General features: G+C 44.5%; 1 protein-coding gene and 1 non-coding gene across 5 annotated transcripts in view; both read right to left on the reverse strand.

Annotated features, from left to right (window-relative positions):
- Nucleotides 1–12,289, reverse strand: part of COL14A1 (collagen type XIV alpha 1 chain) — a 141,838-nt gene that overhangs the window by 59,903 nt on the left and 69,646 nt on the right. For 3 of the 4 annotated variants that reach the window (XM_053395375.1, XM_053395378.1, XM_053395377.1), the window contains 8 exons: nt 10,812–10,944; nt 9,706–9,777; nt 8,954–9,105; nt 3,081–3,210; nt 2,832–2,954; nt 2,109–2,258; nt 1,688–1,804; nt 802–948 (listed from right to left, as the gene is read on the reverse strand). In XM_053395375.1, the coding sequence (XP_053251350.1) occupies nt 802–948; nt 1,688–1,804; nt 2,109–2,258; nt 2,832–2,954; nt 3,081–3,210; nt 8,954–9,105; nt 9,706–9,777; nt 10,812–10,944 (1,024 nt within the window). The remainder of the gene's footprint in view (nt 1–801; nt 949–1,687; nt 1,805–2,108; nt 2,259–2,831; nt 2,955–3,080; nt 3,211–8,953; nt 9,106–9,705; nt 9,778–10,811; nt 10,945–12,289) is intronic. The other variant, XM_053395376.1, reaches the window with a different exon arrangement.
- On the reverse strand, nt 10,527–10,601 carry TRNAV-UAC (transfer RNA valine (anticodon UAC)). The gene has a single exon. It is a non-coding gene; the product is annotated as a tRNA-Val (tRNA).

The raw sequence follows: 12,289 nt of genomic DNA on the forward strand, positions 1-12,289 counted from the left end.
TTGTGTCAAAGCCAGGCTAGGGCTGTACTGAAGCATTTCCCCCCCAGTCCATAATCCCTGTGTTCTGGAATCCCCCTGACATGAGTGAAATACCATAGTTCAATACAGTAGAGCAGCCTTTCTCAACCTTGGATCCTCCAGATGTGGTTGGACTACAACCCCCATCACCCATAGCGTGCAGGACCCGTGGTCAAGGATGATGGGAGTTGTAGTCCAACAACACATATGGACCCAAGGTTGAGAAAGGCTGTAGTACAGCATCTGCTTTGCATGCGCAGTGGCCCAAGGTTCAGTCCCTAGGTAGGAAAACCATGTCCCCAATCTGAAACCATGGACAGCTTCTGCCAGTCCCTGTAGACAACACTCAGCCAGATGGATGGATGAATGGACTTTCCTGGTAAAAAGCAGTCTCTGATTGGAACTGAAGGCTTGCGGTGTAATAGGGAAAAGATCCTGCTATACTGACTAGGCAAAAGTCAAAAAGCCAAGTTCCTAGTGCCTATATCAGGCGTAGCCAATCCAGAGGCTACATGTGGCCTACCAATCACAGAGGTCAGTGATGCATCCTTCTGTGTCTGAAGAAGGCTCTGTCTTTGAGGCCTAGCCACGCAAATTCCCAGGTAGCCTCTTAAGCTAGACTCTATCCTCAGGTCCTGAGGCGCCTGCCTCCAGCCACGGAGTCCCTGAGGCAATGGTATCAGATAACGGTGCCAAGTTTAGGAAATCAGGTGCGAAGGAGGTCTTAGTGCCTATGTCTGATGACAGCAAAATGAACCGAATTCCAGTGGTATGTATACTTACAAGTGGTCTCCATTATGCTAACAGCAGGCCCCTCTATTTCTTGGAGCTGCGTATGGATGCTGATTTTGTATTCTGTACCAGGAACGAGTTCAAAGAAGCAATGCCTAGGAGTTCCTCCACCAAGTAATGCTTCTTCCTGTGTCCCATCTGAAATTAGAAATGGGGTTATTTAAAGATTAGGACTTTGGTCTAAAATAACAGTAACACAGTAAAGTGAAGCACAGCGAAGAAGAGGAGGAGGAGGAGGAGGAGGAGTTTGGATTTGATATCCCGCTTTATCACTACCCGAAGGAGTCTCAAAGCGGCTAACATTCCCCTTCCCTTCCTCCCCCACAACAAACACTCTGTGAGGTGAGTGGGGCTGAGAGACTTCAGAGAAGTGTGACTGGCCCAAGGTCACCCAGCAGCTGCATGTGGAGGAGCGGAGACGAGAACCCGGTTCCCCAGATTACGAGTCTACCGCTCTTAACCACTACCCCATACTGGTAATGCTGGTAATGCTAAACCAAACTATGACTTAGCAAGAATGTGCAAGTGCACATGCTCCTGGAGAGAACGCAACTGCTTTTCTCGTACTCCAGTCCTGCTGCCACTGCACTGCTGTGAGCCAAGCCATGGTTTGACTTAACATTTTAACTGAACCTGGGACTATGGTTTGTTTCATTCCAGACAAACCAAAAGCCATAACCAAGGAGGACTGGGGGAGGAGTACATTCTTCACGATCTTTTCTCCGGGAATCCTCACGTTCTGTGCAAAGCAGGTCACTTTCATGAGAGTTAATCTTGGTTCAAGTTTCACTATAATATGGTAAGCTGATATTAATCATGTATGAAGCAACATAGTATATTAGTAGTTGACAGATGCTATGGCATCACACTGACTTACCAAGCGGTGATTCGATAACAACCCTATAGGCTGTTGCATGTCTTTGAAGTTGCCACTGAGCACAGATACTTGTCATGCGGACTTGATAAGCACTCGGATTTGTCACTCCCAAGTACACTGAAATGGAGTACACGGATAAAAAACATTTGTCATTTCTTTAGATGCAGAACCTACTTGTCGTTGATTTAAAATTTGGGTTTTCTCACACTTGTCTGTCTTGTTTGTTATTAATATTGTTCTGTTTATATACCTTAAACTTGAGGTAAGAACTTCATGCTGAAGAGCAAGCAAAAACATTTCCTTTAGGAACAGCGCAAAAGAAAAGTGGTTGAGTTCTATATTCTGTTCAAGGCTAAGGTTACCAATGAAATATGGTCCATGGAGATTAGAAATTGGATAACAAGAAGTTGAGGTCTCTTACATGTTTTGGCTATGCCAGCTAAAGCATCGCTGAATCCCGTTGAGTAGGAAGCAAATACTTTAACACTGTATTCAGTTCCACTGAGCAAATTCAAAATAAGGATGGTGCTGATATCGTCTCCCACAAACGTCTCCAGGGCTGGTCCAGGGACTGCAAGAAGCGAGAGGAATATAAATGACTCAGGCAAGGAAACACAGCTTGAAGACACTGAAATTTCAGTACTAGCTTCTGATCACATAAAACCATGCTCATTCTTAAAATGAAATCTTTTTCTAACCCACTTTATTCCAGTTTACAAAACACCCACCCACACCCCCTGCTAGTTTCTTAAAGGCAATTCTTATTTGTCATGAGTGACTTGAGCATAAATAACCTTGGTCTAGTTGACAGTAGATAAAATGGTATACCTCTGTCTGGATTGTAGTTGGGAATTTGCATGACTGAAATAAAAATAAAAATCCCTGCATGCAGAAAGCTAGCATGTTAGGAAGAAGCACTCTAGTCCAACATCTTCCTGAAATGCTAGTTTTCTATGGCCAGGAATCATTTTTTGTGGACAGTCAGACTGAAAGTGAGATCTTCTCAGGTTGAAATTATTGTAACACAGGTTTCCCACCTTATCTTATGAGAACTATACCTAGGCAAGTTGCATTCACACACCTGATTTAACATATTTACCACACATTTAAATAAACTACATAAGCAACCATTTTAGACACTCACTGTTCACAGGTTTATATACAATCCTGTATCCCATTGTGGGAGATGGAGGGGCATCCCAGCTAATCCGCAATCGGTTGTACCATTCGTCAGACACCCTGAGATTTTGAGGTGCAAACAGGGGCACTGCAAAATGAAAACGTATTACAAATGAAATGGTTCTTAGTACATCCTGGAGAATCAGCGCTTGCTTAAAAAAGGGACAGTTGCTTATATTACGACTTTTGCAGGAAGAGAAACCTTTGTACTCACATGTTTTCCCTGGAGCTGACAGACTGACACCTTCTCCGTCAGAATAGATGGGGGTAACCATGACTTTATATTCAGTGTCTGAGAGCAAAGGCTGAAGAAGCAAACTGTTTTGCCTTGCAGGGACCATTACCTGGTCAGGGGAAACAAAACAAAAAAGATCTATGATTAACCTCTGTGTTTTGCATCTGTTTCAGAGCTTCTTGAGCCACAGGACCACTTTAGGTGATTAAACCTCCTCTGCACTGGTGGACTAGGTCTAGAAAAAGAAAAGGCATGTACATCCATGTACACTCTCCAACGTGAAAATGCCGATACTGTGTGGGTTTGTCATACGTCCATCTCTTTAGAAATGGATGCAGGCCATGACTTCTGAGTTTAACTGTGACACATGCAAGATTATTATGCACGAAGGCATGCACGATGTAGATAGTAACATTCAGTGGTGCCTCCGAGAAGGTTCCCCAGACTCTGAGCTTTCATTTTAAAAAAAAGTAAGTCGAGCCTAAGCTGGATAGCTCAGTCGGTTAGAGTGTGGTGCTGATAACACCAAGGTTGCAGGTTTGATATTTGTATGGGATAGCTGCGTACTCCTGCATGATGACTAGATGATCCTGTGGGATGTGTTATTACTAGAGCAGTCAAGTACAACATTTTCCTGTTGCCTAGAATGGACACCCAGGGGAACATGGCTCCAGACAGGGAGGACTTCCTGCCATACCTGCTTTGGAGCTTCCTCCCCCGTGTGTGACCAGTTAGATAGATGTGACCCTAGCTGACCAGATAAAAGGGCTGGCCAAGCAACCATCTCTCTCTTCGTCTCTCGGACTCTCGCTCTCCTGGCTCTTAGCCAGCACATGGATCAACCTTCACATAGGATGGAGCCCACGAGCAGAAAGTCTGAGATATAAGCTCAGACTTCTTTTCACTGTAACCACAAGATAAAGCCTGCCTTCAGATTACTGCTGCAAATCGAACGCGAGTAAAACTTTATGTGTTGTGTTATTATTATTTTAAGAGGGAAATAAAAGGGGAAACTTGCCAGGAACAATCCAGGCTGGACAAGCCAGACTGGATTGCTCAATTAAAGGATTCTAACAAATCATCAAGCTTGCTTCCAAATAAGTTGCAAAGGGAATGTGCTCTGCTGTTTGTTTGTTTGTTTGTTTGTTTGTTTGTTTGTTTCTATACCACCCTATACCTGAAGGTCTCAGAGTGGTTCACATAAAATATCGAATACACAAAATCAAAACAAAAATAACAACGCAATAACACCCCCCCCAAAAAAAATAAGAGCCAGCATTTTTAAAAAGGTATAGATGAAGTCAGGCAAAGGTCTGGTTAAAGAGGAACGTTGTTGCCTGGCACCTAAAGGTGTATAATGAAGATACCAGGTAAACTTCCCTGGGGAGAGCATTCCACAAACGGGGAGCCACTACAGAAAAGGCCCGTTCTTGTGTTTCCACCCTCCGGACCTCTTGAGAAGGAGGCACACAAAGGAGGGCCTCAGAAGATGTTCTCAGGGTCTGGGTAGGTTCATCTCAGGGTCCGGGTAGGTTTACTCACTAGTTTGAGTGAGGAGGGATAATATCAAAACATTATATCCTCTCTTATGTTCCTTAACATTCCCACACTTCCAACTCTACAAGTTTATGGTTTTTGATTCTAGCCCTCCTAGAAAGAAAGCTATGGGGCTAAATGGGCAGGCAACTTCTAAGCATTTTATGTGATATATTATGGTGTGGCTACCTTATCTGTATTTCCTGAAATAACATTTCTCCTTTAATTAGGCAGCAACAGCATCTCTGTGTTTATATATGTGTGTGTTGGTGTGTGATCTCCATAACCAGGACATGAAGGACATGGCTGACTTCTTAGGGTAAGCACAACATTGTCAACAGTGGTATTCTCTCTGCTTTTGTGTTATCCTGCACTCCCCATGGCAGCCATTTTGTGACTGGCGCCCCCATAACTCCCTCAAAACTTGAAATGCGCCCAATAGTCCATAAAGGTTGCCAGTTGTTGGCTCTGTGAATATGCTGGAAGGGCAGAATCAAAGGAAAAGATAGAAGAATTGAAAATAGGGCTCTGTGGAGATGGAGAAAATGACCACAGGTTGAAAAAATTGAAGGGGGGAGGGGAGACCAGAAGACGAGAGACAAGGTAAAGGAGTCTTGGAATATTGCTCTAAATAACCTTTATGTTGTGATCAAAGCAGACAGTTTCAGTTGGGGTTGTTCAAAACCAGAGTTTTCAAACTGTCCCAGGAGTAAACAAGGGTTCCTTGGAAACTTATCAAGGGTACATAGATGGAAGAATAATTAATGGCATATAAGCATCTCTGAAATACAGCTTGCTCATCATTTACATGTACAGTGGTATCTCGAGTTACAAACGCCTCAGGTTACAAACGCTTCAGGTTACAAACTTGGCTAACCTGGAAGAGTTACCTTGAGTTGAGAACTTTGCCTCAGGATGAGAACAGAAATTGTGTGTCAGCAGCGCAGCGGCAGCAAGAGGCCCCATTAGCTAAAGTGGTGCTTCAGTTTCAGGTTAAGAACGGACCTCCGGAACGAATTAAGTTTGTAACTAGAGGTACCACTGTAATGGGCAGACAAAGGGGAGTGCTTCAGTGCATTTGGGGGGCCCATTCTCTGTTTCATGCAGGGGTGACAGTGAGGCTGAACAGGCACTGCCAGCATCCTGTGTCAACAGAATGTGCACTCGTCTAGAACATAGCACAGAATCCTTTGCAACATGCAAGAGTTTCCGTGGCAGGCGCTCACTGGGTTTATTGGCCTTCAAGATAATATGGAATGGTTTGCTGAAGGTAGGACTCAGGGAGTTAAGAAAACCAACCGGCTGCTTTAAAAGGTTGCAAGAGCGCTAAGCGATATCATGTGCGACAGTCAAAGGAAAGAAAACAAAGCTCCAGCCTTCGTGACTTTATGGAACTGATTTTCGGTTCACGTCGTTCATGAAAAGGCTTGGCAACGTGCAGCATAACCACAGCAAAAGCCACAGAGGCTTGGCGCAACTGGCCACATCGCACATCTGGAGAGCAGCAGCAGCACATTCTAGAACCAAACACATTGGTCTGAAGCCACACGTGACAGGAACAAATAGAAATTTCAGCTTTACAAAAATGGCAACCGTTGTCATCCATGAACAACGCATTTCTACTGTTTAAAAAAGCTGGACAGAAGATTCTCTGCTGCAGGTGGGGCAACCTTTGGACCTCCAGATCTTGTTGAATTCTGATCTCCTATCAGCCCAGCAAGAACAACCAAGGGTCAGGCATGGTGGGAATTGTAATCCAAGAAGAACTGGCAGGCTACTGGTTCCTCAACCCCACTCCACAACCAGCTCACAGAGATGCTAAATCAAGTCCAGAACTGTACCACTTCAGACTGCAGCTGGGGTCTCGCATGTTTAAATGCTGCTAATTATACAATATACCATTGTTTACACACTTCTCAAAAAAAAAAAAAGATTTTGGAAGTTTACACGCCTTTTTTAACAGCCCGGGGAGAAGCACACATTGCTTTGACAGACTGCTTTTTATTAAAGGTAAAGGTAAAGGTACCCCTGCCCGTACGGGTCAGTCTTGACAGACTCTAGGGTTGTGCGCCCATCTCACTCAAGAGGCTGGGGGCCAGCGCTGTCCGGAGACACTTCCGGGTCACGTGGCCAGTGTGACATCGCTGCTCTGGCAAGCCAGAGCTGCACACGGAACGCCGTTTACCTTCCCACTAGTAAGCGGTCCCTATTTATCTACTTGCACCCGGGGATGCTTTTGAACTGCTAGGTTGGCAGGCGCTGGGACCGAACAACGGGAGCGCACCCCGCCGCGAGGATTCGAACCGCCGACCTTACGATCGGCAAGCCCTAGGCGCTGAGGCTTTTACCCACAGCGCCACCCGCGTCCCTACTGCTATTTATTGCTATTTTTTAAAAAACGCTTTCTACCAAAGCCTCATAAAACCTAGAAGAAACTGAAACAAAAAGGGAGATATCATCAGTTAACACCCCCTGCCTTTTGACGTTTTTATTAACAAGAGCTTCCTATGAAATAGAGATCTGATTAAGACAGCAGACTGCAAGAAGGAACATGAAGCACTAGTCTATGCAGCAAATAATCCTTTACAGTGGTATGTCAGGTTAAGTACTTAATTCGTTCCGGAGGTCCGTTCTTAACCTGAAATTGTTCTTAACCTGAAGCACCACTTTAGCTAATGGGGCCTTCTGCTGCTGCTGTGCTGCCGAAGCACGATTTCTGTTCTCATCCTGAAGCAAAGTTCTTAAACTGAGGTACTATTTCTGGGTTAGCGGAGTCTGTAACCTGAAGAGTATGTAACCTGTAACATATGTAACCCGAGGTACCAGTGTATATCTGCAAATGTCTGACAAGAACCTCATCTGAGCACAACAGGCTAGCAAATAAAGCAGAGAGATCAAATTGCATGGCGGGTCAAGGTGGGAGAGGAAAAACTCACATTTCACGGTTGGAATCATGGAATTGTAGAGTTGGAAGGGACCATGAAGGTCATTTAGTCCAACCCCCTGCAATGCAGGAATCTTTTGCCCGACGTGGGGATCCAACCAATGACCCTAAGATTAAGAATCTAATACTCTACCAACTGAGCTGTACTCACACGACATAATAAACCATTTGCTCTGTTTTTACAAAAGAAGAAGCATTTTTAGTTGTTCCCGGGGGGATAAAAAGATATCATCAGCCTGACAGGTAGGTAATGTAAGAAATTCCAGAGATCTCTCTTGCGATCCTCTAGGCCTGGAACTCACTCCCTGATCCTGTACTTGTTCTCTTCACTCAAATCCCTTCTTAAAAACCCACCTTTCCATGAGAACTCTGGCTTCACCCATTAATCAATATCCCAATTGCAACAGAGACCGCCATCTGCAACCCGCATTTAAAGCAGAATCGTACCACTTGGAACAGTCATGGCAACCTCCAAAAGAAACCTGGGAACTGGAATTTCTTAAGTGTGGTGATAGTCGTTAGACACCTTGGAGTTCCCTGGGAAGAGGGATCTGCTGCTAAACCACTCTGAGAACTGTAGGTCTGTGGAGGGGAGTAGAGAGTAGCTCTCAGCACCTTTAACAAACCACAGTTCCCGAGATTCTTTGGGGGAAGCCATGATCGTTTAAAGTGGCATTTGAGGAGGGACGTGGGTGGTGCTGTGGTCTAAACCACTGAGCCTAGGGCTTGCCGATTGGAAGGTTGGCAGTTCGAATCCCCATAACGGGGTGAGCTGCCATTGCTCGGTCCCAGCTCCTGCCAACCTAGCAGTTTGAAAGCATGTCAAAGCGCAAGTAGATAAATAGGTACCGCTCTGGCGGGAAGGTAAACGGAATTCCATGCACTGCTCTGGTTTTGCCAGAAGTGGCTTAGTCATGCTGGCCACATGGCCCGGAATAACTGTCTGCGGACAAACGTCGGCTCTCTCGGCCAGTAAAGCGAGATGAGCACCGCAACCCCAGAGTCATTCGCAACAGGACTTAACTGTCAGGGATCCTTTACCTTTTACACTGCTTTGAGTACATAGTGCATGCGAGGCCCAAATTTAACTGTACTTGCTCTCCTTTGTCCCTTGCTATCCTGCCAATTTTTTGCTGCTTCGTCCCTTGCTATCCTGCCAATTTTTCGCTGCTGAAACTGCAAAATAATACATGCGTTGATGATATTGTAAGCATGCAAGTATCTATAAACTCACAAGCCACACAAGCATAATTATGTGTGAGGTATATCTCAGGGTGTCTGCTAGCATTTAGCCATTGTAGGATAAGTGATTTGCCTCCTTGTTATGAAAACTAAGACTCCAAGCTGAGCCATACAGAAAAGTCATACCAACCGTTCTTACCGCTTCCTCACCCCGATCCCCGTCAGCGGTGAGGTACGTCACCCTGAACTGACGAACATTGTAGTCCGAAATGTCCCATTTGACTCTCAAGCTTGAGGTAGTTTCGTCGTCTATGACGAGATTTCTTATTCCTGTTCGAAAGACTGAAATGATATCAAACATGTGTTTGTTTTCAAAATCTTTTTAAAAAACTGAATTTTATTAATATCACAGAGAGTTTGGGGGCCACACAATACCATAGTTGTCTAGCTCATGAAGATACAACAGTAAAATACAATAATTAAGAAATATTATAAAACCATTGCCGTGCAAACATTTCCATATAACAGGTAGGGTACAGATTCAGGTTTTAAGATCAAAGGTTCTAAAAATCTAAGTGGATAATGAGGTAAACCCTGGGACCAAAAAAAATCTATAAAGAATGCACCAGGTGAGCCTCTCTGAGGAGACTTTTCCATAACTGGAGTGCCACCACCAATAAGACTTTCTCCCTAAGAGCCATCGGCCACACTTCACTTGCAGGCTGTGAAGAGAATTTTAAGTTAGAGGCGGGGATGTGTGAGGAAAATTCACATTCTGAAAATCTGTTTGAGACATATTGGCATGCTTTCCTTTCCTTTTCATTTCTTTCTTTTTTACTTTTGCCAAAAAAACAAACAGGCCCAATAAAATTGAGGACAAATATCGGCTGTACAAATATTTATGATACTTTTCATCTTCTAAATAAAAAAAGTAATTTGTACCTGCTGTTGTAGGCCTGAAAGTTGTGGTACTAGTCGTGGTTATGGTGGTCATTTCAGTAGTTGTTACTTCAACTGGGGGGGGGGGGGGAGAAACACACAATATGGAACCTTTCATGCGAAACATCATTTTAGCAATCACATCTTCAAGCCAGTCACATACATTTATCTACTGGCTGTGGAAATATAGGAACATTTTAGTGAATTCAACAGTCTCGCGGGCACTTAAACATTAATACTGCACTTTTAAACTTGTAAACCCTTTTTCTTTTTTCTTTTTATAAGAAAAGCAGCTTCAGGAGAGGGAAATTTGAAAAAGAGAAGCACTGAGGAGGAGGAGGAGGAGTGATTAAGCTTTGCCCTGTCTGCTGTTTCTCTATTCCAAATTCTACCACCCACAACATTTTTTCTCCTGTAGCAAATACACATTATTAATCCAGCAGAAGTGGGGTAGATTTGGGTAAAGCTGCAGACTGTCAGAAATTAAGCAACACACACAACCACAGCTTCTCCACTCCAAACTTCCCACTTTTTAAACCTGTGACAGGGTTTGCTTCCACACATCCTAGATATTTTGGAAGAGAGGATGGGTGAAATTATTAATAGATTGATAATACCATTATTTAACATAAGACAATGCTTGATACATATCCTGGCATACCAGAGGTCAATTTTGAATGCCCAAACTTATCTTGGAATGCATAGGAACATGGAAAGCTGCCTTTATACTGAGTCAGACCATTGATCTCTATTGCTCAGTACTGTTTAAACTGACTGGAAGCCCCTCTCCAGGTTTTCAGGCAGAAGGCTCTCCCAACCTTGCCTGGAGATGCTGGGGATTGAACCCAGGACCTTCTGAGTGTAAATCAGATGCTCTACCACTGAGCTACAGAACTTCCCTAAGTGGAGAAAGAGGGAATTGCCCTTGAGAAGGCGCCAAGTGACTGCAAAGAATCATCCCCATCAGGAAATTGTGGAATTGTGTTTTTGCAGCTCACAGGGCAGCGTTCCCAGACAGACATCTCCCTTTCTAGAAATTAAGCCCCTAGGGAGTGAGTGGGAGAGGAGGGGAAGAGAAGAGAAGGTTGCAATGTTTTTTCCTGTCGTACGTGTGGTCCCAAGGACAGCAATGACGTCGCTTTCGCTTTCGTCGTCAAAGATGGCCACCAAGGACACCTCATACTCTGTACTTGGCAGGAGGCCTTCGATCTCGTATGTGTCCACCTCTCCGCTGAGGACGATCTGAAGGAGACAGAACAGCAGATAGAAAGACATACAGTGGTACCTCAGGTTAAGAACTTAATTCGTTCCGTAAGTCTGTTCTTAACCTGAAACTGCTCTTAACCTGAGGTACCACTTTAGCTAAGGGGGCCTCCTGCTGCCGCCTCACAATTTCTGTTCTCATCCTGAAGTAAAGTTCTTAACCAGAGGTACTATTTCTGGGTTAGCAGAGTCTGTAACCTAAAGCACTTGTAACCTGAAGCGTCTGTAACCCAAGTTACTACCGTATCATCTGTCTCGGCTACTCAGTGGGATTTTTTACTCATTCATACAACTCTGGTACCTGCAATAACATGCCACTGAATTCCATGGCCACTGAATATGCTCAGTCCTCACCAAGCTCTTTTTGGGTTTGCCCCCTCCTTAGTGTTGCTCCCCCCCCCGCCATCATTGGTTCCCAGTACGTTTCTGAGCACAATTCAAAGTGCTAGTGTTGATTTTTAAAGCCCTAAATGGCCTCGGCCCTGTATACATGAAGGAACATCACCACCCTCATTGTTCAGTCTGGACACTGAGGTCCAGCTCCGAGGACATTCTGGCAGTTCACTGAGAAAAGTGAGCTTACAAGGAACCAGGCAGAGGGCCTTCTTGGTAGTGGCACCCACCCTGTGGAACGCCCTCCCATCAGATGTCAAGGAAATAAACAACTATCCGACTTTTAGAAAACATCTGAAGGCAGCCCTGTTTAGGGAAGTTTTTAATGTTTGAAGTTTTATTCTGTTTTTAACGTTCTGTTGAAAGCCGCCCAGAGTGGCTGGGGAAACCCATTCAGATGGGCGGGGTAGAAAAAATAAATTAACATTAAATATTAATATTAAAGGGTGTTTTTTTTGGTACTTCTGCAAATCCTGAGTTTCACCCGAGCCTGCTCATAGTTCTCTCTTGTGCATGAATGTTGTTGTTTTGGCCAAAAGAGAAAGGACCAGTACAGTCGTACCTTGGAAGTCGAACGGAATCTGTTCCAGAAGTCTGTTCAACTTCCAGAATGTTCGAAAACCAAAATACGGCTTCTGATTGGCTGCAGGAAGCTCCTGCAGCCAATCGGAAGCCACAGAAGCCCTGTTGGACGTCTGGCTTCCAAAACATTTGAAAAACCAAAGCAGAGCTTCTGATTGGTGGCAGGAAGCTCCTGCCACCAATCAGAAGCCACGTTACACGTTCGGCTTCCCAAACAATGTTCAAAAACCGGAATTGTCACTTCCGGATTTCGATCATTTGGGAGCCAAAACGTTCGAGAACTAAGCTGTTCGAAAACCAAGGTACGGCTGTACTTGGAGCATGAGCTTGCTGTTAATATACAGGATAC

The sequence above is a fragment of the Podarcis raffonei genome, chromosome 7 (genome assembly GCF_027172205.1).
Source record: "Podarcis raffonei isolate rPodRaf1 chromosome 7, rPodRaf1.pri, whole genome shotgun sequence".
In the NCBI taxonomy this organism is placed as follows: Eukaryota; Metazoa; Chordata; class Lepidosauria; order Squamata; family Lacertidae; genus Podarcis; species Podarcis raffonei.